General features: G+C 32.2%; 1 protein-coding gene across 6 annotated transcripts in view; it reads left to right on the top strand.

The window, feature by feature from the left end:
* NEK1 (NIMA related kinase 1) overlaps positions 1–26761 on the top strand; it is a 208858-nt gene that overhangs the window by 175791 nt on the left and 6306 nt on the right. For 4 of the 6 annotated variants that reach the window (XM_032855471.1, XM_032855470.1, XM_032855469.1 and 1 more), the window contains 8 exons: positions 3198–3286; positions 3381–3628; positions 9207–9358; positions 12438–12646; positions 13419–13549; positions 13795–13927; positions 20398–20470; positions 20674–20715. In XM_032855471.1, the coding sequence (XP_032711362.1) occupies positions 3198–3286; positions 3381–3628; positions 9207–9358; positions 12438–12646; positions 13419–13549; positions 13795–13927; positions 20398–20468 (1033 nt within the window). In that variant the 3' untranslated portion in view covers positions 20469–20470; positions 20674–20715. The remainder of the gene's footprint in view (positions 1–3197; positions 3287–3380; positions 3629–9206; positions 9359–12437; positions 12647–13418; positions 13550–13794; positions 13928–20397; positions 20471–20673; positions 20716–26761) is intronic. The other 2 variants (XM_032855467.1, XM_032855468.1) reach the window with 2 other exon arrangements.

The following is a 26761-nucleotide window of genomic DNA, read 5'->3' as shown; positions in this document are numbered from 1 at the left end:
TACATTGCAAGCACACATAAGAATTGGGAGAGCCAGTTTTGAAATCCATTTGCCGATTTTGTTACTTTAAAATATGCATATCTAGGGCTCCTGGGTGCTCAGAAGGTTAAGTGGTTAAGTGTCTGCCTTTGGCTCAGGTCATGATCCCCAGGTCCTCCTGGGATGAGCTCCACATGGAGCTCCCTGCTGAGGAGCTTCTCCCTGTCCTGATTCTCCCTCTCAGACTCCTCCTGCTTGTGGTCCCTCTGTGTCAAATAAATAAATAAAATCTTTTTAAAAATAATAATGTATATATCCTGTAATAATACATCTTTTATTTTTTGGTATCAACTCTAAGATTACTTACAATGGGCACAAAGAGGCATATGCAAGAATGTTTATTGTAGGAGAATCGTAACAAATAATTTGAAAGAGTATAATCATTAATAAGGAAGCTGCTAAAAATAAAGTTTCTGTATACTGCACTGTGGACAGTAGATAGCACTTTAAAGAATAAAATGTAGCTTCATGTATCAGTATGGAAATATGCCCCAGTTATCAAATGATTAATACAATAGTACTGAATAAAATAGTACTGAATAAAAAGGCATTTTTATATATTAAAATAACACTATTTCTCTAAAATTCAAGGAAAAATATGGGAAGATATATACCAAGCTGATGGCAGTACGGGCAACTAAGAGTTGATGGGCATTCAGCATATGACAGTGGGTCATTTCCAGGATTGTTTCTACCTTTTGGCTGTTGAAAATGCTTGTATGAATATTTGTGTACAAGCTTTTATTTGCAGACCCATATTCTTCTGAGTGTATAGCTGAGAGTAGAATTGCTGCAGCATCTGGTAATTCTGTGTTTAACTTTCTGAGGAAGCAAGGAACATTACATTTTCAGTGAAAAAAAGTGTTACTTGCATGATTAGAAGTAAAAACTTTGAAAATCAAAAATAGAAAAATTTTCAAAATTTAAAACTGAAAAAGTAAAAAAAGTTATTTAAATTTGAGAAGCATTAAAAAGAATTAAGAAAACAAAAACTGCTTATAAGCCAAACTTGCAGAGAAAAGTTACTGGTACTGTTGTTTTTGTTTTTTGTTGTTGTTTTTATTGCAGTATAGTTGACACAAAATGTTACATTAGTTTCTGACAGCTCTGTACTTTATACTGTGTTATCACCAGTGAAGCTATCATTTATCACCATATAACACTGTTACAATACCCTTGACTATATTCCCTATGTCTGTGTTCCCTTTATCCCCATGACTTACTCATTCCATAACTGGAACCACGGACCTCTTACTAACTAACCCCTACCCCTGTGCCCATCTTCTAACCTCCCCCCCTTCCTTCTGGTAACTACCAGTTATTTCTCTGTATTAATGGCTCTGTTTCTGCTTTTGTTTGCTTCATTTGTTTGTTCACTTGGTTTTTAGATCCCATGTATAATATGTGAAATCACATGGTTCTTTTATTTCTCTGTTTGACTTATTTCACTGAGCATGATACCCTCTATGTCCACCTCTGTTGTTGCAGATGGCCAGATCTCATTCCTTGTTATGACTATATAATATTCCATTTGTGTGTGTGTGTGTGTATTCATCTGTCAGTGGACACTTGGGTTGCTTTCAAATCTTGGCTGTTGTTAATAATGCTGTAATAAACATAGGGATACAGATCTTTTCAAATTAATGTTTCTGTTTTCTCTGGATAAATACCCAGTAATAGAATTACTGGATTGTATGGTATTTCTATTTTTAATTTCTAGAGGAAACTATACTGTTTTTTATAGTGGCCACACCATTTACATCCTCACCAGCAATGCATAAGGATTCTTTTTTTTTTTTCTTTTTAAGATTTATTTATTTATTTGGGAGAGAGAGAGAGTACAAGCAGGGAGAGTGTCAGGGAGAAGGAGAAGCAGACTCCCTGCTGAGCAAGGAGCCCAGGCTCCATTCCAGGACCCTGGTATCATGACCTGAGTGAAATGCAGACAGACGCTCGGCCAACTGAACCACCCAGGCCTCCCAAGGATTCCCTTTTTGTCCACAGTCTCATCAACACTTACCTCTTGTCTTTTTGGTGATAGCCATTCTAACAGATATGAGATGATATCTTACTTGGTTTTGATTTGCATTTCTCTGATGATTAGTGATGGTGAGCATCTTTTTCTGTGTTTGTTTGAAACCTTTGGACTATATTCTTCCAGTCTTTAAATTTTTGTTAAAAATATATATATAATACATGAATTTAATTCCAGCTTTATTGAGATAAAAACTGTCAGTTGTTCTTTACCTTTTTTCCTCAATTAATTCACTCTCTTTTAGTGTTAAAACTTTTTGGTGCATATCATTCTATATTTTATACTGTACTACATACCATTTTTTGAAACTAACATCATTTAATGCAAATTGATCTGTAGATTACTTTGCTTACTTAATAAAATATTTTATTTATCAATTTATTTCATTTATTTATTTTATTTATTTTACTTATAAAATGTATTATTTTATTTATATTATAAATAAGTTGCAATATATATTAAATAAATATATAAATATGTTTATACTTTGTTTACTTAAGTATATTTATTTATATAATATATATTAGATATATTTATTTACATTTAATTTATTTATAGACTGTCATTCCACAGTATTTCACATAGATTTCTGTTTCATTTTTTTAATAGCTGCATAATATTTTATAGTATTAGTATACTGCAGTTTTATATTCTCTGCTATTAAGGGGCATTTTGATTGCTTAAAGTAGTGGTTCTCAAATATTAGCAAAGATTAGAATTACTTTGATATTTATTAAAATAAATTGCTGGGCTTTATCCTCCAAAGCTTCCGATTGATAGGTCTGGGGTAGGCCCTGAGCAGTTTGCATTTTGAACAAGCTTCTGTGTGTTCCTAATGTCTTGGGAACACATTTTGGGAACCATAGTTATAAGAAGCGGTGAGTCTGGTTTTTGTGACTGATTAGTGATTATGATTAAAGGTTTTAACAGGGTAAAAAATATAATGTACTTATGAGAGAGAAAAAAAATATATATATATATCCACACATATAAATGAGGAAAATATTTGGAAGAGGAACCACAGCATGCTAGTGAACTTGTGCTCCTTTTTTTTTTTTTTTTAATTTAAGAGTGCTTTCATTTCTAGTAAATTGTATTTCTACTGATGTATCCTTCTGTGCAGAATGGAAGATAGGATCACTGCTCAGCAAAATGAAGTTTCTGAAGATGAAATCCCAAGGAATGTGGACCACCTTAGTGAAGTCGATATAAGTAAGCCTCATATTAAATACTGTGCTTTTCTCAGTATCACATAGAGCTTAAGTACTGTATAGACTTACCACAAAATCTTCCCTTTATACCACAGGACCTGAAATAGGTGATCCTCAGCACCCTAAATGTGATGTAGATAAACCTGTGCAACCAGAGCCATTTTTCCATAGAGTGGTTCTTTCAAAACACTTGAACGTAGTCTCTCAAATTCAGTCAGTTCTGTGTTCACCAGAAGAATCCTTTCCGCTTCGATCTCGCTCTGATTCACCACCAAAAAGTGAAAACCAGAGTTCCTTGCTGATAGGACTTTCAACTGGTCTATTTGATGCAAACAACCCAAAGGCAAGTATGCACCTCCAATGGAAAATACCTGTTTTAGTAACATTTCTTATTTATTGTTTTTCTTTAATAAGCCATAATACTGAGTTTTAAACTCTTACACACACACATAAACAAAAAGAACAAAAAACTTCCATCATCTTTTCTGGGATTCTGAAAAGAAATTGCCATTGAGAGTAAAATTGAGTACACTGAGAGTACCATTAGGACAAAAACTATTTCATTGGCTCCTTGTTCAGGATTCTTTTTATAGGGTCTACTTTTATTTAAATAAAATCCCTCTTACACCATTTCCCTTCCTCACTACTCAATCCAACTTCCATTTTTCGTATAAGACTAAACTTAAGCAATATATTTTAAGGAGACAGAAATGTGTTTGCCTAATTTGATACAGAAAGGGTAATAGATATTCATATGCACTTTCTGGCAAAAAATTTTCAAGCATCTTTTTTCACTTGGTATTTTTGAAAATATGTAACCAATTTTTTATTAAGAAATTACAATATTATCTCTATAGAAAATTTAAAGATATAAAGAAATCACTTATTTTGTTAGATTTTATATATGTAAGTATTACATATATAAAACTTTTTGTTAAAATAGAATATTATGCATATTTTTATAACCTGCTTTTCTCTTAATATGTACTATAAAATTATTACAAATGTTAATATTATAAATTATTACAAAAATAGCATTTTGTCATATCATCAAATAATCTCATGTTATCTAGAATCACAAATTCCATTAAGCTGCTATGCTATTTATAATTTTTTTAACTAATCTATTTTTATTGTTGGGTCTTTAGGTTTCAGTTTTTGTTATAGTAACCACCCGGTTTTTTTTGTTTTGTTTTTAAAGATTTTATTTATTTATTTGAAAGAGAGAGAGAGAGAGGAGAAAAGTCAGCAGGAGAAGCAGACTCCCTGCCGAGCAGGGAGCCTTATGTGGCACTCGATCCTGGGACTCCAGGATCATGTTATAGTAACCACCTACACCTGTATCTTTGACAATAGCCACAATTATTTTCATAAAATAAATTTGTGTAAGTGGAGTTCAAAAGTTATATTGGATATAGCCTGATTTGCCTTTTTAAGAAATAGCTTATAATGCCTCAATAGTATGTAAGAGTCTGTACTCTAAAAAGCACCAACTGTTATCATTCACTTAAAAATTTTATATATAGTGAGTGAGTAATGATATATTTTTTTTTAAATTTGTGTTTCTATGTTTACCAGTGAGGTTGAACATTTTTCATGTATGTAAGTCTAAATGGGAATGAATTACCTGAATTCTTTTATCCTTTTTAAATATGTCATTTTGATTTTCAATTTAATTTTCAAATTGGATTTGTTTCATTTTTTGGAGTGTTTTCTTACGCTTATTTTAAATGTAGAGATTGCTAAATTCTCCCACTTGTCTAATAGCAGTCAAGTTTTCAAAGATAATGAACTATGAAAACAAATTTATGATCTTCAGAATTTGAGAATAAGGCCTATTTATGTTACAGACAAGGATTATCCTATAATCCATGTACTTTCTTTTGTAGTGGAGATATATAGTTAACTGTCTTTAGCCCAGAGCTTTTGAATAACATATCTGTGTATACATTCCTTGCATAATACATTTTATTATTTTATTTTCTTTCATGACCTTAGTTCAGCCTTAATAGTTCTACGGAAGTACTTACTTGAGAAGTAAGCACAACAAAGAAGATCTCCTCTGAGGGAGAGGGGCAAGGAAAAAAAACGTAGAAAATCAAAGCAATTTATAGCTATTTAAGGCAAGGGCAGAAGGCCATACCTGTCTATCCTTTAAATCTTTGAGGTCATGAGGGGAGCCTAGGTGGCTCAGTTGGTTAAGCATCTGCCTTCTGCTTGGGTTATGATCCCAGGATCCTGGGATAGAGTCCTGCAGCGGGCTTCCTGCTCAGTGGGGAGTCTGCTTCTTCCTCTTCCTCTGCCTGCTGCTCCCCTGTTTGTGTTCTTTCTCTCTGTCAAATAAATAAATAAAAATCTTAAAAAAAAAAAAAAAAAAGCAAAAAAGCTTTGAGGTCATGAGAGTTCATCACTGGGCCAAAATGGTAACCTTGAAATATGAAGAAAAGGTAGAAATTACTTATAACCATTTAAATAATCTGTTTACTAAATGAAGTAATTTACGCTCTTACGAAGATTTTTGTTAAAATTCTCTTTTAAAATGTTGTTACGCTATTTGTCTTTTTTTTTTTTATTAAAGGAAATTCTCCTGGTACTTTGAATCCTAACCTCTCTCACCTTCTCAAGAATTCCCTCCTTTTATTTTTCTTTGGTCACGCTAGCTTGTATCATCAACTTTCTCCTCTATAATGGATCATTTCCTCAACATACATATTCTAATAAGTCCCATCATAATTAGCAAACTTCTTTTGAGAACATATCCTTCTCTGGCTACCATTCTACCCCTTTCTCTGCTCCCTTTTACAACCAAACATCTTGAATATGTTGTACATTTATAGTCTCCACTTCCATTCACTTCCAAATACATTCCAACGTTACTTTTAGCCCACTCCTCCATTAAAACTGCTTTTGTCAAATCAATTACTAGAACATTGCCTAATTCCCACTACCTTTTTCTCTCTTCTTTCTTGACTTTTCTTCTTCCAGCATAGTTGATATACACTTTATTTTTAAAATCTTTTTATCTCTTGGTTTTCTGTGTATCATGTTTTCCTCTGCACTCATGAGTCACCCTTTAGTCTCCTTTACTGGCGGCTACTACTCTAACAGATCTCTTTAAAAGCATGTGTATTCTTCTGTCATCATGTAAAATAGCCTGTAAATGTCAAGGATTAAGTCAAATTGGTTGATAGTGCTGTTCAAGTCTTCTTTATCTTTACTATTTTTTTGTCTATCTAGTTATATCATTTTTTGAGAAAAAACTATGTAATTATCTATCTTTTCATTTGTGTCAATTTTTGTTCCATGTATTTTGAAACTTTGTTACTGAGTGAATAAAAATTTAGTATTACTCTATCTTCTGGATGAATTGATAGGTTTATTATTATGAAAGGTCACTTTTTGTTTGATAGTGTTGTTCATCTTCTGTGTCTTACTAATTTTCTTTCTACTTATCAGTTACTGGGAAAGGAGTATTGAAATTTCTAGTCAATCGAATGCAAATTAATAATCTTTATATCTTCTTGATAATTGCTTTCTTTATCATTATGAAATGACTGTCTGTATTGGTCATATCACCTGTTCTAAAATCTATTTTTTCTGGTTGTAATAACCATTCTAGCTTTCTGATGATTATTATTTGTTAAGGATACACACACATTATTTTACATTATTTTACACACACACATACACACATTAACTTATAATCGCACTGACTTTCATGTAAAGTAGATTTTTTTTTTTGTAGCTGTCACATTGTCAGGTCTTGCTTTTTAGTCAGTCTGACAACTTCTTTTATTTGAAGTGATTAGGCCATTTACTTTTTTTTTTGGCATGTAATTTTCGATATATTATTGGTATGATTAAATTTAAACCTACCATTTTGTTATTTGTTTTCTATTTGTCTCATCACTTTTTCTGTTCTTATTTTACTTTTATTCTCCCTTCTTTTGGATTGAGTGTTTTTAACATTTTGTTTTATCTCTATTATTTGCTAGTATAGATCTTTTCAAAAACTTAGTTGTAATTTTCAGCTCTCAAGATGCAATTTTAGCTTTTTAAAGTCTTCAAATAATATTATATCACTTCACATATGACATAAGAACCTTTTCACAGTGTAGTTCCATTTCCACCCTCTTGTCTATTGTTTTGGCATTGTTCTCTTATATTTTATATCCACATGTTACACACACCACAATAAATTGTTACTGTTTTTGCTTTAAACATTATCAGGAATAACAGAAATAGCCCTTGTCTACCAACCTGTGGTTCTCTTCATTTTTGAGAAAAAGTAGAACTTAACCCAAAACAAAAACACCTAAAATATTTATCAAAGAAGACTGTACATGAAACATTTTTAATATAGGACAGTTAGCTGTTGGACTGATGGGTGAATATACCCATTTCCATGCCAAGAGGAAAATTGCCAAATTACATAACTCTTGAAATTTCTTTCTACTGTATTATTTTACATTAGGTTAGGAAAGCTATTATAATTAGTGAAAGGAATAAACTAAAATTGAGATTTCTTTTTAGCCAGGATGAAAATTTATTTCAGCCTAACAAAGGTTGCATCTTTATATAGAGTCCCCTTGAATTTAAGTGTATAATGCATATATGCTGTATATTTTTATTGATTAGCATTTATCTGGAGAAACTGTTACCGTATACATATTTTGCACACTATTAGTTTATAATATACATGATTCAAATAATAAACAAGTCAAGCATAAATTCTGCTGACAATGGGAGATTCAGTAAAAGATATACTTTCAGTACCATCATTAAGTGTTTTAACAAGCAACCTATCTACCCATCTTATAGTTCATAACCATCTTTTTCTTGCACTATAATATGTAAATTATGTTCAAATAGTGGAAATCTATCCTCTTTTATTCTGAAAAACAGATTGTACCAATTAAATTGGCAAAGCATATAAATTTTCATTAATATGCTAAACATTATGTTTTCTTCACAGTCTCCAATCTGGTGTAGGATTCTTACCAGGGCCTTAGGAGTTAGGTTTCAAATCTCACAGGTTCCTTTAGGTTTATTAACCAAATTCTGAGACTTATGTATATAGACATTTGTTTGATCATCCTGCCTATCCATCACATTCTAATTGCTGATAGGTTGGTGGACAGGGGCACTTTCTTCTATTCCTGGTCTTTCCCAAACAAATTCAAATTTTAGACACCTCAACTGTACATTGTTTTTTTTCTCAAGTCAGTTCCTTCTTACCTGCTGCTATAAATGATTCTCCGTATAAACATCAAAGTACCTGTCTTTCCACCCTTACCTTCTTTTGGGAAAGGCTCCAAGTACAGTCCATTGCTTATGGAAGTGATATTAGACTTTTTTTTTTCCACTAATATGAAGTTTTTTATTTAACTGAGATCCTAGGATAAATGATACAAAGGGCCACAATTATACGTGATAGTGCTTTGCCAAGCTTCAGACAAACTCAGTTCAGGATTTGGGAAAAATATATGGGGAAGATTGGCCATAGGAAAGTGTGAGAGAAAGAGATACAAGGAAAGAGGGACAGTGTGGGTCTTGAGTGAGAAGGAGCAAATTGGCAGTTTCTGGCACTGCCGATTTCTGACAGATTTCTAATTCCATTCCCTGGGTATACCCTGACTAAACACCTCTCTTTGCCTTTAAAAGGTGACTAAAGTGAATCCCTATACCTTGAATTTTGAAACCTAAGCATAACTCACCAGTTTAGTTTTCCTCACTGAAAAATTACAGAGCTAAAATTCAAGAAAATTAGGTTCTAATCTTAGATGAGTCACTTCTGGAACTTCTAACTCTAAATATATGATATAAAATAAAAAATTAGTATTAGCTCTTTCTAACTTTTTTATTTCATTTTTGTTTTCTGATGATCTTACTCCTACTAAGAAATCTGTTGACTTTTTTAGATGTTGAGGACATGTTCACTTCCAGATCTCTCAAAATTGTTCAGAACATTGATGGATGTTCCCACTGTAGGAGATGTATGTCAAGACAATCTTGAAATAGATGAAATTGAAGATGAGCATATTAAAGAAGGACCTTCTGATTCTGAAGACATGTGAGCATGATGTCATTAATAAATACTAGCACTAACAGAATTTCTGAGTTTATGTGAACTTTGGAGATGTAACTCACCTAGACAGTTTTAAAAAATTATCTGTAACTGTTATTTCACCACTCCTTTACCTTTTTACAACATATTTAAAGTACAGTCATATAAGTTTTGATATGTATATTAACCTCTAAGTAATGTAATGACTGACCCTCAATTGAGGAATATGAGTGTGCTTTCTGTCATATTCAGCACTGAGCATCTAGCACATTGACTTGTCCATGGTACATGTTTAATAAATATTGCTTAAATGAAGGAATATTAGCAGAAAACAGTTTAACACCACATGATACAGGGATTGCAATGGAAAATTGTGAGATATGAACTCTTCTACAGTTCCCCAGGGAAAAGACCAGAAAGCCTCTACATCTCTCTCCTGCTATGTATGATTTTGAAACCATGACAGTGGGAAATTAGCAGGTAGACTAGTTGTTTTGTTTGCATGTGTGTGGGCACATGTGTGTTCTGCATGTAATTTAATTGCTTTCACAAAATTCCTTTCTTCATGATTCATGGGGAATTTAGAATCTACGAGGCAAATTTAACCAACCCTTCTGAGAACTGTAGGAAGTAATAGCCCCTTTAACAGGACAAGTAAGCCCTCTCACCCCCTCAGACAAATGTTACCCAATATGGGGGGAAAATAAAGTGTTCAAGAAGGTATAGTATATTCAGATCACCAGGAAAATATGGCATAAAATATTGGGATTTTTATGATTTATTTTCTGATATTTTTGAGCTTAAGTTTCTACATTTTATGTCTTTTAATAGAAAAAAACTGTGTCAGTCTCATGATTTTTACCCCCCCTGCAATAGTTGAGCCAGAGCCACTGTATCTGGCACTATTTTCTGGTATTATGTTTGTTTGTTTTTCTTAAGTCTTGCCTCTTGTTTCTTAAATTTTCAACCAAACTGTTTCTGTTAAAGGTTTTGTCCCCCTTTTTTTCATGTCTCATACTGTTCTTTATATTTTTGCTAGTGTCCTCAGATTTTACAGGAAGTTACCCTTTTATCCTTGTTTTCTTCTGCTTAGGGGTAGTCATCAGCACTTCATGTGTTTTTATTGAGCCTCTTGGGGAACATGACAACGTATCAGCACCTTTGTGGTTGACAGAGTGCTAGGTACAGTTTTTCCTCTAAGTGTTTATAAAGTCATCAGTTTTTATCTGACTGCACAGCAACTTGTTTGTGGCTTGTGTTCTTTTAATTACTGGTTGATGACAGAATTTTATTTTAGAATTTAAGTTTAGAAGCTTTTAATATTAACTTAAAATTTTGAAAACCAAGTTATTTTTTAAAGTAAATTAGTCCATACCACAAAATTTTCCTTGGGATTTTTTTCTTTTTCTTTTTCTTTCCTTTCTTTTTGTCCAAACTTCACTCAAGGTCATACAATAAAATCTACTAAAATGTGAATTCAAGGCCAGATTTTAAAATAGATCTTTTAAAAAATATGTTAATCTTATACTTTTCTTATAATGGCAGACTTGGCAGCCCCATTTACTTTAATACCATCTGTGCTGGGCACTAATTCCTCTGGGTTGGCCATTGTAAGATTTTGTCAACAGATTATTTAATCATTGTTGTAATGGTACATAGCAGATGTGCATATTATGTTAGTCTTGTAATTAAATATAAAGTTAAATGTTACTAATAGGGTGATCCATAAGATTAGACATATTCTCTCATTCTAATTAGATGCTTTGCTTTTCTATACCTGCTACAAAGTCGGAGTGTAGAAGTTTGTACACATAAATACTAAATAAAGATATTTCTACTTTAAAAGAGTATTTTCTTTTCCATTAATGGAAGTTTTATTTAAGATCTTGTGTAATACCATTTCTATATTAGTTTTCAGTAAATACTTGTTTGACTGGAATCTAAACTTTAAGGCTTTAATCAGCTTTTATGTTCTATTCAGCATTGCTTTTCTGGTGGATGAAATCGTCAACATTGTACATAATCTCTTTCAGAAGACTTCACTTACCTAAAATTTCAATTAACTCTTAATCTACAGACTTTTCCCTTTGCATGCCACTTTAGTAGAAAGAGGCAAATTAAGAGAAATAAAGTTGATGAGTACATTCTTGGGGTATTGTAGAAGTGATGAGAAGACTTAGATTTCAATCTTTATTTGCTATTTATTGATTGTATAACCTTGAGCAAATAATTTAAACACTTTAATTCTGTGTCCGTATCTCTAAAATGAATTATGAGTTATGTGTAGATAAAATTTTAGTAATAGGCTAAAACTGCTTAATAAACTAAAGTACTATATAAATCAAGGGTATTATTTACATAAATTAATTAATTCCAGCATCTGTAATCCCTTGAAAGTAAAATTAATATCCTGAGCAATGCCTTGGAAACAAGATAATCCAGTGAAGATTATTATGGTTAGTATATTCTAATTACTCAGTAAAGTCCATTTGTTATGTATTTTAGAAATGTTTTCAAGAATAAGCATCTAAAGATAAGATTTCTGATGACTATTTTATTTACTAGGTCATATTATTCACCTGAACATATAATGTTCAAATGTCTAATGAGTGTTTATATGGAAAGCCTTTCATATAGTATACTACTATTATACATCCACACAAAGAATTTACTAAATGTTCAAAATTACATAGAAGAAAAATATTTGAATACTCAGTATTTTTTTTAGAAAGCATGTAAAAAAATCTCTTTAGTCTAGCCCCTTAAAATACTGAAACAGTCTTTCAAAATTTAAGCAATGAATAATATTGATAGTTACGTTATTTTATTCTCTTTTAGCAGATCAGGATCATTTTAAACAAGTTCATCTTCCAGCTTATGTATTCCAGAATATGTGTCATGTGCTATATTTATAATTGTATTAATCTTCAGTTACTTTGTTAAAAACCACTATGTAGGTTTTTTCAGATTTCTTTTTATCTACTATTAGTACTTTTAAGCAGAAAGGAGTGCATGTATATTGAAGTAAAATTTCAAAATAAGGTGACATTTTGGTAATGTTTAGTTTAATTTTTTAAAATTTCAGTGTTTTTGAAGAAACTGACACAGATTTACAAGAGCTTCAGGCCTCTATGGAACAGTTACTTAGGGAACAACCTGGTGAAGAATACAGTGAGGAGGAAGAATCAGTCTTAAAGAACAGTGACATAGAGCAGACTGCAAATGGGACAGATCTGGTAGATGAGGATGACAATCCCAGCAGTGAAAGTGCCCTAAATGAAGAATGGCACTCAGGTACATGTTTTGTTTTGTTTTTTCAGTGTATACACATATTTCAATCAGAGTATATTTTTCTGGTACCTGATAGGAAGTTTTCTAATTTAAATAAAACTGAAGTATCCTTCTGTGTCTCTTTTATTCATTCTTTTTATTTTCACACAAATGCCCATACACATTTGTTCCATTTCTTTCCCATTAAATTTTGGGAATGCTTTTGAAATATTTTTATTGTTTTCTTATCTTTCTTGCCTTATTTTTCTAGTACTAAAGATAACATAAAGTGCTTGGACATGTACATGACATAAAACATATATAGCATTTATAATACTTTCTGAATGCTTTACTGAAGTTTTATAATATGTAGCATAAGTCATCTGCCTCCTGCATGCTTTTTCATGTTTTAGCTCATGTTTAATGTCAAATTTTTAAACACAGTTATGGTTGGTTTGCTGCAGCACAGAACATATGGGTATGCTTTTTTCATTTTTTACTCCGTTAGAATGTTTTTAATCTGGTTTACTGTTTATGTCTATAAAAGAAAAGATTCCCAAAGTAACAGTCTTGTTAAGACATTTGTATATACATTGATTTCCTCCATAAAAGACAATAATTGTAATAACAAAACCTTATATTGTAAGTACAAGTAGTCTTTCAGTGACGTCACTCATCAAAAAGAATTTTAGTCTGTTAGGGTAAGAATTATTTTACTCATTCTTTTTTTATTTTTTAAAGATTTTATTTATTCTTTTTAGTCATAAAATATCTTCTTTTAATTTCTGTTTTTTAGATAACAGTGATGGTGAAATTACTAGTGAATGTGAATATGATAGTGTCTTTAACCATTTAGAGGAACTGAGACTTCACCTGGAGCAGGAAATAGGCTTTGAAAAATTCTTTGAGGTTTATGAAAAAATAAAAGTAAGTAAAATGTCAATTAAAAAACATTTAAAGTTTGGGGCATCTAGTTCGTGATCTCGGGGGTCATGAGTCCAAGCCCCACCTTGGATGTGAAGTCTACTTTAAAAAAAAATTAATTTTGAGATATGCTTTTTTTGAATTATTAGTGAAATGTCAGTGATTTTTATAGGTCGTTGGATTTATAAATAATAAAGTCTCTAGAGAATGTTAATAATCATATATTTATATTTGGAAATTTGGTATAGGCTATTCATGAAGATGAAGATGAAAATATTGAGATTTGTTCAACAATAGTTCAGGATATTTTAGGAAATGAACATGAACATCTTTATGCCAAGATTCTTCATTTAGTCATGGCAGATGGAGCCTATCAAGAAGGTAAGATTTCCTGTCTTTATATCTTAAGTAAATGTGCAAAAAACAGGATGACAAATGTAAATTGCTGAGCTTTTTATCACATGCGTTTTGGTGAAATCTATATTGGAATCATATCCCGGTACTTATGAGAATTATAAAATTAACCATGTCATATACATTAACTGATTCTATCATTTTTATTGACTTAAGTCCTTTAAGTTCTTATTTTACTTAATTTATAAGTAACATTTGAATGAGTTTTTTTAACGACTCCTTATTGGACAGCTCTAGAAATTAGAATACTTTCTTATCAATGATGTAGAAGTAAATCTTTAGACATACATGCTTCAGCAATATGTACAATTTCTCCTAAGTAATACCAAATATAATATCTTCCATTCACAGTAAATGGAATTCATTTATAGTGATTTGGATGTAAACCATTTTTATATTTGGAAAATATTTACCTACAGAATCACTTAAAAAATATTAGAACTTTACTGAAAATTATTAAAGTTAAAAATGGTGTTTCCCCTTAAATTTAGTCAAGAGCACTAAACATGGTACCAGACCAGCGGTATAGTCCTGACTCTGTGACAAGCTAGTAATGTGACATTAAGTGATTTAAGTTTCAGTTTCCACTGCTGTAAAAGGATGATCACTATTTCAATATACTATGAATTGTTTTGAAAGTACTTATCAAGTGCTTTTGTAGCCTAGTACTTTATTACCATAGACATTAAAAGACGTAGTCTTTGCTTACATGTTGAATTTGGAAGATGAGACATAAGTATATGAAAGTGTAGAACTATGTATAAAATGCATATTCTAAAATACTTTTCAGTGCAGTAGGAATTAGACAAGAGAAGCTTGGATTGTAAAAAATGGAAAGAAATGTAGAGCCATAACTTGTCAGAAAACAGTGAAAATTAATGTATATTAGAGTTAATATTGGAAGCTTATTGAAAATAGTCTTCATTGTATGGAAGTGTTGAATCACTGCATTGTGCACCTGAAACTAATATTACACTGTATGTTAACTAACTGGAATTTAAATTAGAAAATTAGTCTTTGTGATTAGATACTGTGAAGTGTTTAAAATACATACATAGAGGAAATCATTGAAGATTCGTGAAGTGAAAGAACTGACAGGATGAAGGAGACATTTTATAAAGTTCAGTCTCATAGTAGTATTCTGGATAACTTGGAGGATACTAAAATTGCAAATAAGATCTGTTTTGAAGCTGTAGATGCCTTTGGGCACAAGATGGTGAATACCTGGATTTAGCATTCATACAAGTGGAGCATTAATACTCGGTTCAGGTATTTCGAGCCAGGCTTTCAATAAAAGTATTTGATATATTGACTCATGAAAAATCAGGTTTCCTAAAATCAAATTCAAGAATGTCTTTTATTTTAGGAGCATCTTTACTTAGTTAGGTTATATACTTATTTATATTGACCATAAAGCTCAGCCAAAAAAAAAAAAAAAAAGTTTTTGAGTTGGTTAAATGTAAGTAAAAATCTTCTAAAAACTTTAATAGTTATTAAGTCAAAATCGGAAAATCATCAGGTACAGTGAGTACTTTTACCCTATAGATTCAAAAACCACTGCATCTTCATTAGTATTCTTACCTTAACAAAATAACTATCAAGAAAATGTTGGGGTCATTAGCAACAAGTAATGGATCTAATATACGCCAGTAATTAGTACTGCATATGTTATTAATTATGATTTTCTTTAGCCCATTTAATAATTAAGATGATCACAAATAGGCAAAAACAGAATAATGTTTCATATGTATGGTAGTGCTATAAAACCTAGCAAAAGAAACTTAAAGGAGCTCCTTTCTTTTCTTTTTAATTTTTTTATTTGACTTAAGTTAGCACACAATTTTATATTAGTTTCAGGTGTATAGCATACTGACTTGACAAGTTTATACTTTATGGTATGCTTACCACAAATATAGCTACCATCTGTCACCATACAATACTATTACATCATTAATTATATTCCTTATACTATGCCTTTTCTTCCCATGATTTGGTAATTCCATAACTGGTAGCCTGTATCCCCAACTCCTCTTCACCCATTTTGCCTGTCCTCTCAACCTTGTCTCTGGCAACCATTAGTTTGTTTTCTGTATTTGTAAGTCTGATTCTGCTTTTTGTTTCCTTATTGTCTTTATTTATTTTTAGATTCTACACATGAGTGGAATATGATATCCCTCTTTCTCAGTCTGACTTAGTTTACTTAGCAAAATACCTCTGGTTCCATTTATGTTGTCACAAAGGACCCACTCTCATCCTTTTTTATGGCTGTGTGATATTCCACACACATACAACATCATATCCATTCATATATTGATGAATACCTAGGTTGCTTCCATATCTTGGCTATTGTTAATGCTGCAGTAAACAATAGGGATACATATATATTTTCAAATTTGTGTCTTCATTTTTTTGGGTAAATACCCAGTAGTGGAATTGTTCTATCAAATGGTATTTCTATTTGTAAATTTTTGAAGAGCTCCCATTACTGTTTTCCACAATGGCTGTGCCAGTTTACTTTCTACCAGCAGTGTGTGAGGGTTCCTTTTTCTCTATATCCTCACCAGTAGTTGTTATTTCTTGTCTTTTTGATATTAGCCATTCTCACTTATGTAAGGTAATATCTCATTATGGATTTGCATTTCTCCAATGATTAGTGATATTGAACATCTTATCATGTGCTTGTCAGCTATCTATATGTCTTCTTTGGGAAAATGTCTATTTATATTCTCTGCCAATTTTTAAATCAGATTATTTGGGTTTTTGTTTTTTTGGTGTAGGGTTGTATAAGTTGTTTGTATATTTTGGGTATTTACCCCCTACCAGATATATCATTAGCAAATATCCTCCCCCATTAAATAAGTTGCCTTTTTCTTTTGTTGATGTTGTCCTTTACCGTGCAGAAGCTTTCTATTTTGATGGAATCCCAATGGTTTGCTTTTGCTTTTGTTTCCCTTCCCTGAAGGGACATATCTAGAAAAATGTTTTTATGGCTGATGTCAGAGAAATTCCTATTTTCTTCTAGGATTTTTATGGTTTCCAATCTCGCATTAGGGTCTTTAGTTTATTTTTGTGTATGGTGTTAGGACATTGTCCAGTTTCATTCTTCTACATGTAGCTGTCTAATTTTTCCACCAGCATTTATTGAAGAGACTGTCTTTTCCCCATTGTATATTCTTGCCTCCATTGTCATAGATTAATTGACCATATAATTAAAGGTTTATTTCTGGGCTCTTTATTTTCTTCCATTGATTTATATGTCTCTTTTGATGCTAGTACCATACAGTTTTGATTACTACAGGTTTGTAGTATATCTTCAAATCTGGAATAATGATAACTTCAGCTTTGTTTTTCTTAAGATTGCTTTGGCTATTTGGGTTCTTTTGTAGTTAATACAAATATGAGTAATCTAGCTTTGTGAAAAATACTCTTGGTATAGTGTCAGGGATTGCATTGAATCTGTAGATTGCTTTGGGTAATACATTTTGGCAATATTAATTCTTCTACTTCATGAACATGGACTGTCTTTCCATTTGTTTGTGTCATCTTCAATTTCTTTCTTCAGTGTTTTATAGTTTTCAGAGAACAGGTCTCTTACCACTTTGGTTTATTCCTGGGTATTTTATTCTTTTTAGTGCAGTTGTAAATGGGATAGTTTTCTTCAATTCTCTTTCTTCTACATCATTATTAGTGTACAGAAATGCTACCGATTTCTGGATATTAATTTTATATCCTGAGACTACTGAATTATTTCTTTTGTCTAGTACTTTTTGGTGGAGCCTTCAGGATTTTCTTTGTATACTATCACGTCATCTGCAAATAGTGACAGTTTAACTTTTTTACCAATTTGGATGCCTCTTATTTCTTTTTATCATCTGATTGTTGTGGCTAGAACTTGCTGTTGTGTTGAGTAATAGTGGAAAGAGTGGGCATAACTTGTCTTGTTCCTAATGTTAAAGGAAAAGCTCTCAGTTTTTCACCATTGAGTATGATGTTAGCTATGGAGCTTTCATATATGATCTTTATTATGTTGAGGTATGTTCCTTCTAAACCTATTTTGTGGAGAGTTTTTGTCATGAAGAGATGTTGAATTCTATAAAATGGTTTTTCTGCATCTATTGATGATCATGTGATTTTTATCCTTTGTTTTGTTAATGCAGTATGTCACATGGATTGATTTGTGAATATTGAACTGTCTTTGCATCCTTGGAATATCATGATGGATGATCCTTTGAATGTATTGTTGAATGCAGTTGGCTGGGAATTTTTGCATGTTCATTAGGGATATTGGCCTGTAGTTTTTTTTTTTTTTTTCTTTTTATGGTATCTTTGTCTAGTTTTGGTGTGAGGGAAATGCTAGCCTCACAGGATGTATTTAGAACCTTTCCTTCTTCTGTTTTTGGAATAGATTGAAGAGGATAGGTATTTAATTCTTTAAATGTTTGGTAGAATTTGCCTGTGACTCTAGCTGGTTCTGGACTTTTTTTTTTTTTTTTTAAGATTTTATTTATTTATTTCACAGAGAGAGACACAGTGAGAGAGGGAACACAAGCAGGGGGAGTGGGAGAGGGTGAAGCAGGCATACCGCTGAGCAGGGAGCCAGATGTGGGGCTCGATCCCAGAACCCTGGGATCACGACCTGAGCCAAAGGCAGATGCTTAAGGACTGAGCCACCCAGGTGGCCCTGGACTTTTATTTTTTAAATATAAATTCAATTTGTTTACCAGTAATCTGTTCAGATTATCTATTTCTTCCTTACTCAGTTTTGGAAGATTGTATGTTTCTAGGAATATATCCATTTCTCCTAGTTGTCCAGTTTGTTAGCATGTGATTTTTCATAGCATTCTCTTATAATCCTTTGTATTTCTGTGTTGTCAATTGTTACTTCTCTCTCATTTGATTTTATTAATTTGGGTCCTTTCTCTTTTTTCTTGATGAGTCTGGCTAAGGATTTATCAATTTTGTTTATCTTTTGAAAGAACCAGCTCTAGGTTTCATTGATTTTTTTTTTCTATTGTTTTTTCAGTCTCTGTCTCATTTTTTCCTGCTCTAAATTTATTATATTCCTTCCTTTAACTCAGCTTGGGCTTTGTTCTTTTTCTGATTGCTTTAGGTGTAAGGTTAGATTGTTTATTTAAGCTTTTTCTTGTTTCTTGACATAGGCCTCTGTCACTTTATTTCCGTCTTAGAACTGCTTTTGCTGTGTCCCAGAGATTTTGAAGCATTGTGCTTTCATTTTCATTTGTTTCCATGTATTTTTTGGTTTCTTTTTTCTTTCGTTAACCCATTGGTTGTTTAGTATCATGGTGTTTAGTCTCCATGTGTTTGTTTTTTTTTTCCAATTTTTATCTTGTGATTTATTTCTAGTTTCACACTGTTGTGGTCAGAAGAAAATCCGTGGTATGATTTCATTTTTCTTAAATTTACTAAGGGTTGTTTTGTGGCCAAACATGATCTATTCTGGAGAATGTTCCACATGTGCACTTGAAAAGAATATGTATTCTGTTGTTTAGGTATGGGATGTTCTGTTTATCTATGATGTCCTTCTGGTTTAATGTGTTATTCAAAGATACTCTTTCCTTTTGATTTCCTGCCTGGATGATCAAGCCATTGATATAAGTGGAGTGTTAATGTCCCCTACTATTATTATATTACCATCAGTTTCTCTATGTCCGTTAATATTTGCTTTATGTATTTATGGTGCTCCAGTGATGGGTGCATAGAAGTTTACTATTGTTATATCCTCTTGTTGGATTGACCCCTTTATCATTATGTAATGCTCTTTTTGTCTCTTGTTGCAGTCTTTGTTTTATTTTATTTTTTATTTTTTTAAAGATTTTTTTTATTTATTAGAGAGAGAGAGATAACAAGAGAGAGCATGAGTGGGGAGGAGAAGTAGAAGCAGGCTCCCTGATAAGCAGAGAGCCTGATAAAGGGCTCAATCCCAGGACCCTGAGATCATGACCTGACCCAAAGGCAGACACTTAACTGACTGAGCGACCCAGGAGCCCTTGCAGTCTTTGTTTTAAAGTCTATTTTGTCTAATATAAAACATTGCTGCCATGGCTTTTTTTTTTTTTTTCTTGCTTCCCTTTGCTCAGTAAATATTTTTCCATCCCTTCACTTTTAGTTTATATGTGTCTTTAGATCTGAGGTGACTCTTTTGTAGGCAGCATATAGATGGATTGTGTGTGTGTGTGTGTGTGTGTGTGTTTCTTTTTTTTAATCCATCCCACCACCCTATATCTTCTGATTGGACCATTTAAGGCATTTACATTTAAAGTAATTGATATGTATGTACTCATTGCCATTCTTTTGTTTTCTGGTAATTATTGTAGTTGTCTGTTCCCTTCTTCTCTTGCTATCTTTCTTTGTGATTGATGAATTTCTATAGTATTATGTTTGACTTTTTATTTTATTTATTTGTGTATCTATTACAGGTTTTGAGTTTGTGGTTACCATGAGGATCAAATATAACATCCTAAGTATACAGCAGTCTATATTAATTTGATGGTAGTTTAAGTTCAAACACATTCTTAAAAAACTTTTTTTCTCTCTCCTCCACATTTAATGTATGTGTTATCACATTGTACATCCTTTTCATCATTTTCTTATGTCTAATTTTAGCTATTTCTTTTCAACTTAAAGAATTCCCTTTAACATTTCTTATAAGGCTGATTTAGTAGTAATAAATTCCTTTATCTTTTTTTGTCTAGGAAACTCTATCTTTCCATCAAATGTGAAGGATAATTTGCCAGGTAGAGTGTTCTTTGTTTTAGGTTTTTTTCCTTTCAGCATCTTGAATATATTCTACTTTCTTCTGGCTTGCAAAATTTCTACTGATAAATTAGCTGAGAGTTTTATTGGTTTTCCTCATAGGTTTTTTTGTTTCTCTCTTGCTGCCATTAAAAGTCTTTCTTCATCCTTAACCTCTGACATTTTAATTATTATGTGTCCTGGTATGGACCTCCTTGGAACTCCCTGTGCTTGGACTTGAATGTCTATTTCCTTTCCCACGTTAGGGAACTTTTTAGCTATTATTTCCTCAAGTAAGTTTTCTATCCCCTTTCTCTTCTGCTTCTACTGGGACCCCTATAATGTAAATGTTTGTTTGTTTGGTGTTGTCTAAGATATGCCTAAACGTATCCTCATTTTAAAAAAATTTTTTCTCTTTTTGACATTCAGCTTGGATGCTTTTCATTTCCCTGTCTTCTAGATTACTGATATGTTCTTCCATATCCACTAATCTGTTGATCCTTAAGGGAGCTGTTTTCCTTTAAAGAAGTGTTGAAGAACTATAACATCACTTTGGGGGGAAAATGTCAGAACTTAATATCCAAATAAATAATAGTTTCTTTAAAGTAGACATATAAATTTAATTAAGATTCTCCATTACACAAAATATCTTAGAACTTTTGGAATTTCACTGACAGCTTATATACCAGGTTCTTTTGATAGTCTTTCTTTGTATGAGTCTTTATTCTGGGCACATTTAGGATTTTTTTTGGACAAAGTTTTAAAGTTTCTTGAAGTCAAGCTTAGTGAATGAAGTGGGAATCAAGATATATTTGGGGTCTTATAGTTTTTAGGTATCTCACCGTGAAGTAATGATCTTAATTTTTTAACGTGATTTGTAAACTGATTGAATATTTTGAACAAGAATTCTGTTCTAGAATATCTGTCAAAATTACTTTAAAGATACAATTAGTATGCTAAAGTGATTTGAGGATTTGAGATTTTTTAAATGTTGCTTAATTTTAGCAATATAAATTTTTATAAAGTTTATTTATATTCTATCTTGTCAAAAAATTTAATGTTGCACTTAAAAATATATAGAGTACAAGGGCTTGGGAAAGTCAGCATATCAGGCAGATGAGCATAAGCAATGATTATTAAGCCAAAAATGAGGTGAGAATACAAAGTTAATGTTCAAAGGGTCTCTACATTTTGTGAGAATAGGTCATAAATTTGGTGCTTATCTTTCTAGCAAAGCAGGAAACCTAATTAATTACATAAGTCACTGTTCTTGAGACAAAACATATCACTCAGAAGTTAGCTATTTTTAGTATTGAAACAGAATAATTTCCCCATGATTCTTAAAAAGAGGGTACAATCATATAGTATTCCTCAAATTTTAATAACTTGTAGATTCCTTTAAAGAGGATATTTTTTAGACTTCAAGAATCTAAGTCCATAGATCTTAGTGAAAAACTCAAGTCTTAGTCTTTCAAAATATCTGTCAGTTAAGAACTACTACTGTAAAACAGATGGTTTTCCCTTAAATATTGAAATACTATTTTTGTTTTCAAAATTAATACATAAAATGTAAACATTATCTGGAACTTGAATATTTCTGATTTTATTGAGGTCTTGGATCCTGTTTTATAAATCAACGCTATATAGTGAACTAAAAATTATCTTCAGTAATTTTTACAGTATTTGGATTTCATGGGCCTCTTTCTCATAATATGACATAGTGTAATTTAATGGCATGAAGTCAGAGAATGACCCAGTTAAATTAATCTGAGAAGAATACCAGTCTAGTTATATTCATATTCAGACTGTTTATCCTTCGGGCAGTTCTCCATAAGTATTGCTTCAATAGTGCTTTCTGTGAGTAATCAGCAATGTGCTTGGGGTTCAACTTTGCTTGACAAATATTTGGAAAACCTTTATTTGGTATTCCTCCTTAAGCTAAGAATAGTTGGTTGAGGCACAGGGTAGAATTGACATGTTTTTTGGATAGTTGAGTGGCTTCGAAAGGATACATGCCTATGTAGGAGGCTGTCTCTCTTACATAGAAACCTCACACATAGAAACAGATACAAGAGTTAGGCAAAATAGGAGATGGAGGAATGTGTCCCAATTAAAGAGTAAGACAAAAATCTTAGAAAAAAAGAACTGAAGAAAATGAAGATAAGCAGTCTATCTGATAAAGAGTACAGCATGGTAGTCATAAAAATGCTGACTGAACTCAGGGAAGAATGGTTAAACACAATAAGAATTTCAAAAAAGAGAAAATAAAAGAAAGCAATCAGAGAGGAAGAACACATTCACAGAAATGAAAAACACACTTGAGAGAATAAATAGATGATACTCAGAACACATCAGTGAACTGTAAGACAGGATATTAGAAATCATCCAAACTGAATAGCAGAAAGAAAAGAAAATTAGGATAGTTTTAGAGACCTGTGCAACAACATCAAGCATACTAACATTTGCATTACAGGAACTTAGAAGGAGAATAGAGAAAGGGTCGGAAAATTTATTTGAAGAAATAATAGCTGGGATGCCTGGGTGTCTCAGTCGGTTAACATCTGCCTTTGGCTCAGGTCATGATCTCGGGGTCCTGGATTCAAGTTCCGTATCAGGCTCTTTGCTCAGCAGGGAGTTTGCTTCTCCCTCTCTCTGCCACTCCCCCTGCTTGTGCACTCACACTCTCTCTCTGACAAATGAAAAAATAAAATCTTTTTAAAAAAGAAAGAAAGGAAGACTAGCTGAAAACATCCCTAGCCTGGGGAAAGGAAACACATCTAGATCCAGGAAGCACAGAGAGTCCCAAACAAGATGATCCCAAAGAGAGCCACACTAAGACACATAACAAAAAAGTAAAAAATGAAAGATAAAGAGAAAATCTTTAAAGTAGCAAGAGAAAAAGTTACATGTAAGGGAATCCCCATAGACTATCAGCTGATTTTTCATCAGAAATTCTGCAGGCCAGAAGAGAGTTGCATGACATATTCAAAGTGCTAAAAGGAAAAAAACTAACAACCAAGAATATTCTTCCAGACAAGGTTAATATTCAGAATTGAAGGGAAGATACATGGTTTCCCAGACAAACAAAAGTTATAAGAATTCATCACTACTAAATCAGCTTTACAAGGAAATATCAAAGGGTCTTTTTTAAGCAGAAAAGAAAAGGTAGGCCTTAACTGGGAATAGGAAATTATATAAAAGAAAAAAATCACACCAGTAGAGGCAAACATATAGGACAGGTAGTGAATCAATGATTTATAGAGCTAGCATGAGGTTTAAAGACAAAAGTAATAAAATCAATTAAATTTACAATAATTACTTATGGGATACACTAAATAAAAAGATATAAAATAAAGTATGACATCAAAAACTTAAAACATAACGTGGGAGGGAGTAAAAATGTAGTACTTTTATAATGCATTCAAAATTAAATACCCACCAGTTTGGGGGCACCTGGGTGGCTCAGTGGGTTAAAGCCTCTGCCTTTGGCTCAGGTCACGATCCCAGGGTCCTGGGATCAAGCCCCACATTGGGCTCTCTGCTCAGCAGGGAGCCTGCTTCCCTGCTTTGTGTCTGCCTGCCTGCCTCTCTGCCTACTTGTGATCTCTCTGTCAAATAAATAAATCAAAATCTAAATAAATAAATAAATAAATACCCACCAGTTTAAAAATAAAGTGGCATATATGTAAGTTGTTATATATGAACTTCACAGTAAACACAAACCAAAAATCTGTAATACATACACAAAAAAAAAAATAAGGGAAAGGAGATGAAATTTAACTCTAGGGAAAATTATTAAATCATAAGAAAGCAAGAGGAGAAAGGAACAGAGAAGAACTACAGAAACAACAAGAAAACAAAATGACAGATACATACCTGTATATGATTGCTTTAAATGTAAGTAGACTAAATGCTTCACTCAAAAGATAGAGGGTGACTAAGTGTATATTAAAAAAAAAAAAAAGTCCCATCTGTATGCTGTCTACCAGAGACTGACGTCAGATCTTAAGATGCACACAGACTGAAAATGAAGGGATAGAAAAAATTACATGCAAATAGAAATGACGAGAAATTTGGGGTAGCAGAACTTAAGAAATTAAATAGACTTTGAAACAAAGACTATAAGAAGTGACAAAGAAGGGCCCTACATAATGTTAAAGGTGTCCAACAAGAAGATATAACACTTGTAAATATTTATGCACCTAGCATAGTAGCACATAAATACAGGAAGCAAATATTAACATGCAAAAGAAGAAATTGGCAGTAATACAATAATATAGGGACTTTAACACCCCTCTTAAATCAATGGGTAGATCATCCAGACAAGAAATTAATAAGGAAATATTGGCGGTTGAACAACATACTAGACCAGATGTACTTGATAGATATGTACAGAACATTCCATCCAAAAACAGAACATTCTTCTCAAATGCACAGGAATCATTCTCCAGAATAGATCCTATGTTAAACCACAAAAAAAGTCTCAATACATTTAAGATTGAATTCATATCAAACATCTTTTCTGACCACAATGGTATGAAACTAGAAATCAACTACAGGAAGGAAACTGGAAAAAAACGCAAACATGTGGAGACTCCAGCATGCTACTAAACAACCAATGGATCAAATAATAGAGGAAATCAGAAAATACCTTGAGACAAATGAAAATGAAAACACAATGCTCCAAAATCTATGGGATGCAGCAAAAGCAATTATAAGAAGGAAGGTTATAGCAATACATGCCCATTTTAAGAAACAATAAAAAGCTTAAACAAACAGTCTAAACTTACACTTCAAGGAATTAGAAAAAGAACCAAAGCCCAAAGTTAGTAGAGGAAAGAAATAATAAAGATCACAGAGGAAATAAAATGGAGACTAAACAAACAGTGGAAAAGATTAATGAAACTCAAAGTTGGCTATTTGAAAAGATAAAATTGGTAAATCTTTAGCAAAATTCATCAAGAAAAAAAGAGAAAGGGCCCAAATAAAATCAGAAATGAAAGAGAAATTATAACTAATAACATAGAAATACAAAGGATCATAAAAGACTACTGCAAACAGCTATACATCAACAAACAGAAAACCTAGAAGAAATGGAGAAATGGATAGGTTCCTAGAACAAGTAGTCTTCTAATACTAAATTGGGAAGAAATAGAAAATTTGAACAGACTGGTTACAAGCAATGAAATTGAAGAGTAAAAACAAAACAAAACAAAACAAAACAAAACAAAAAAAAAAACCTCCCAATAAATAAAAGTCCAGGACCAGAAGGATTCACAGGTAATTCTGCCAAACATTTTTTAAAAGTTAGTATTTTTATTCTTTAAGCTATTGCAGATTATTGAAGAGAAAAGAATGCTTCCAAGCTCTTTTTATGAGGCCAGAATTACCCTGAGACCAAAATCAGAAAAAGACACTACCAAAAGAAAGTTATGACCAGTATCCCTGGTGAACATAGATGTGAATCCTCAACAAAATATTAGCAAAATAATTCAACAATACATTAAAAGGATCATACACCATGATCAAGTGGGATTTATTCTGGGGACAGATGGATAGTACAGTATTTACAAGTCAATCAGTGTGATACACCACATTAACAAAACACAGTATAAAAGGCATTATCATCTCAGTAGATGCAATAAAAACATTTGATAAAGTTCAGTATCCATTTATAATATAAATTCACAAGAAAATGGATATAGAGGGAAGGTACCCCAATATAATAAAGGCTGTAAATGATAAACCCACAGTAAGCATCATCATACTTAGTGGTAAAAAGTTAAAAGCTTTTCCTCTAAGATGAGGAACAAAACAAGGATGCCCACTTTTAGCTTTTTTATTCAAGATAGTATTGGAAGTCCTAGCCACAGCAGTTGGACAAGAAAAGGAAATAAAAGGATCCAAATTGGAAAGAAGTAAAACTGTTACTTTTCCCAGATGAAAGGATACTATATAGGGAGAACTTTAAAGCCTCTGCCTCAAAACTATTAGAAATAATAAATGAATTCAGGAAAGTTGCACAATACAAAATCAATATACAGAAAT

The sequence above is a fragment of the Lontra canadensis genome, unplaced genomic scaffold (genome assembly GCF_010015895.1).
Source record: "Lontra canadensis isolate GAN:19392208 unplaced genomic scaffold, GSC_riverotter_1.0 scaffold10, whole genome shotgun sequence".
In the NCBI taxonomy this organism is placed as follows: Eukaryota; Metazoa; Chordata; class Mammalia; order Carnivora; family Mustelidae; genus Lontra; species Lontra canadensis.
Note: the sequence above shows the minus strand (reverse complement) of the source record. Positions and strands in the feature narration are given on the sequence as shown.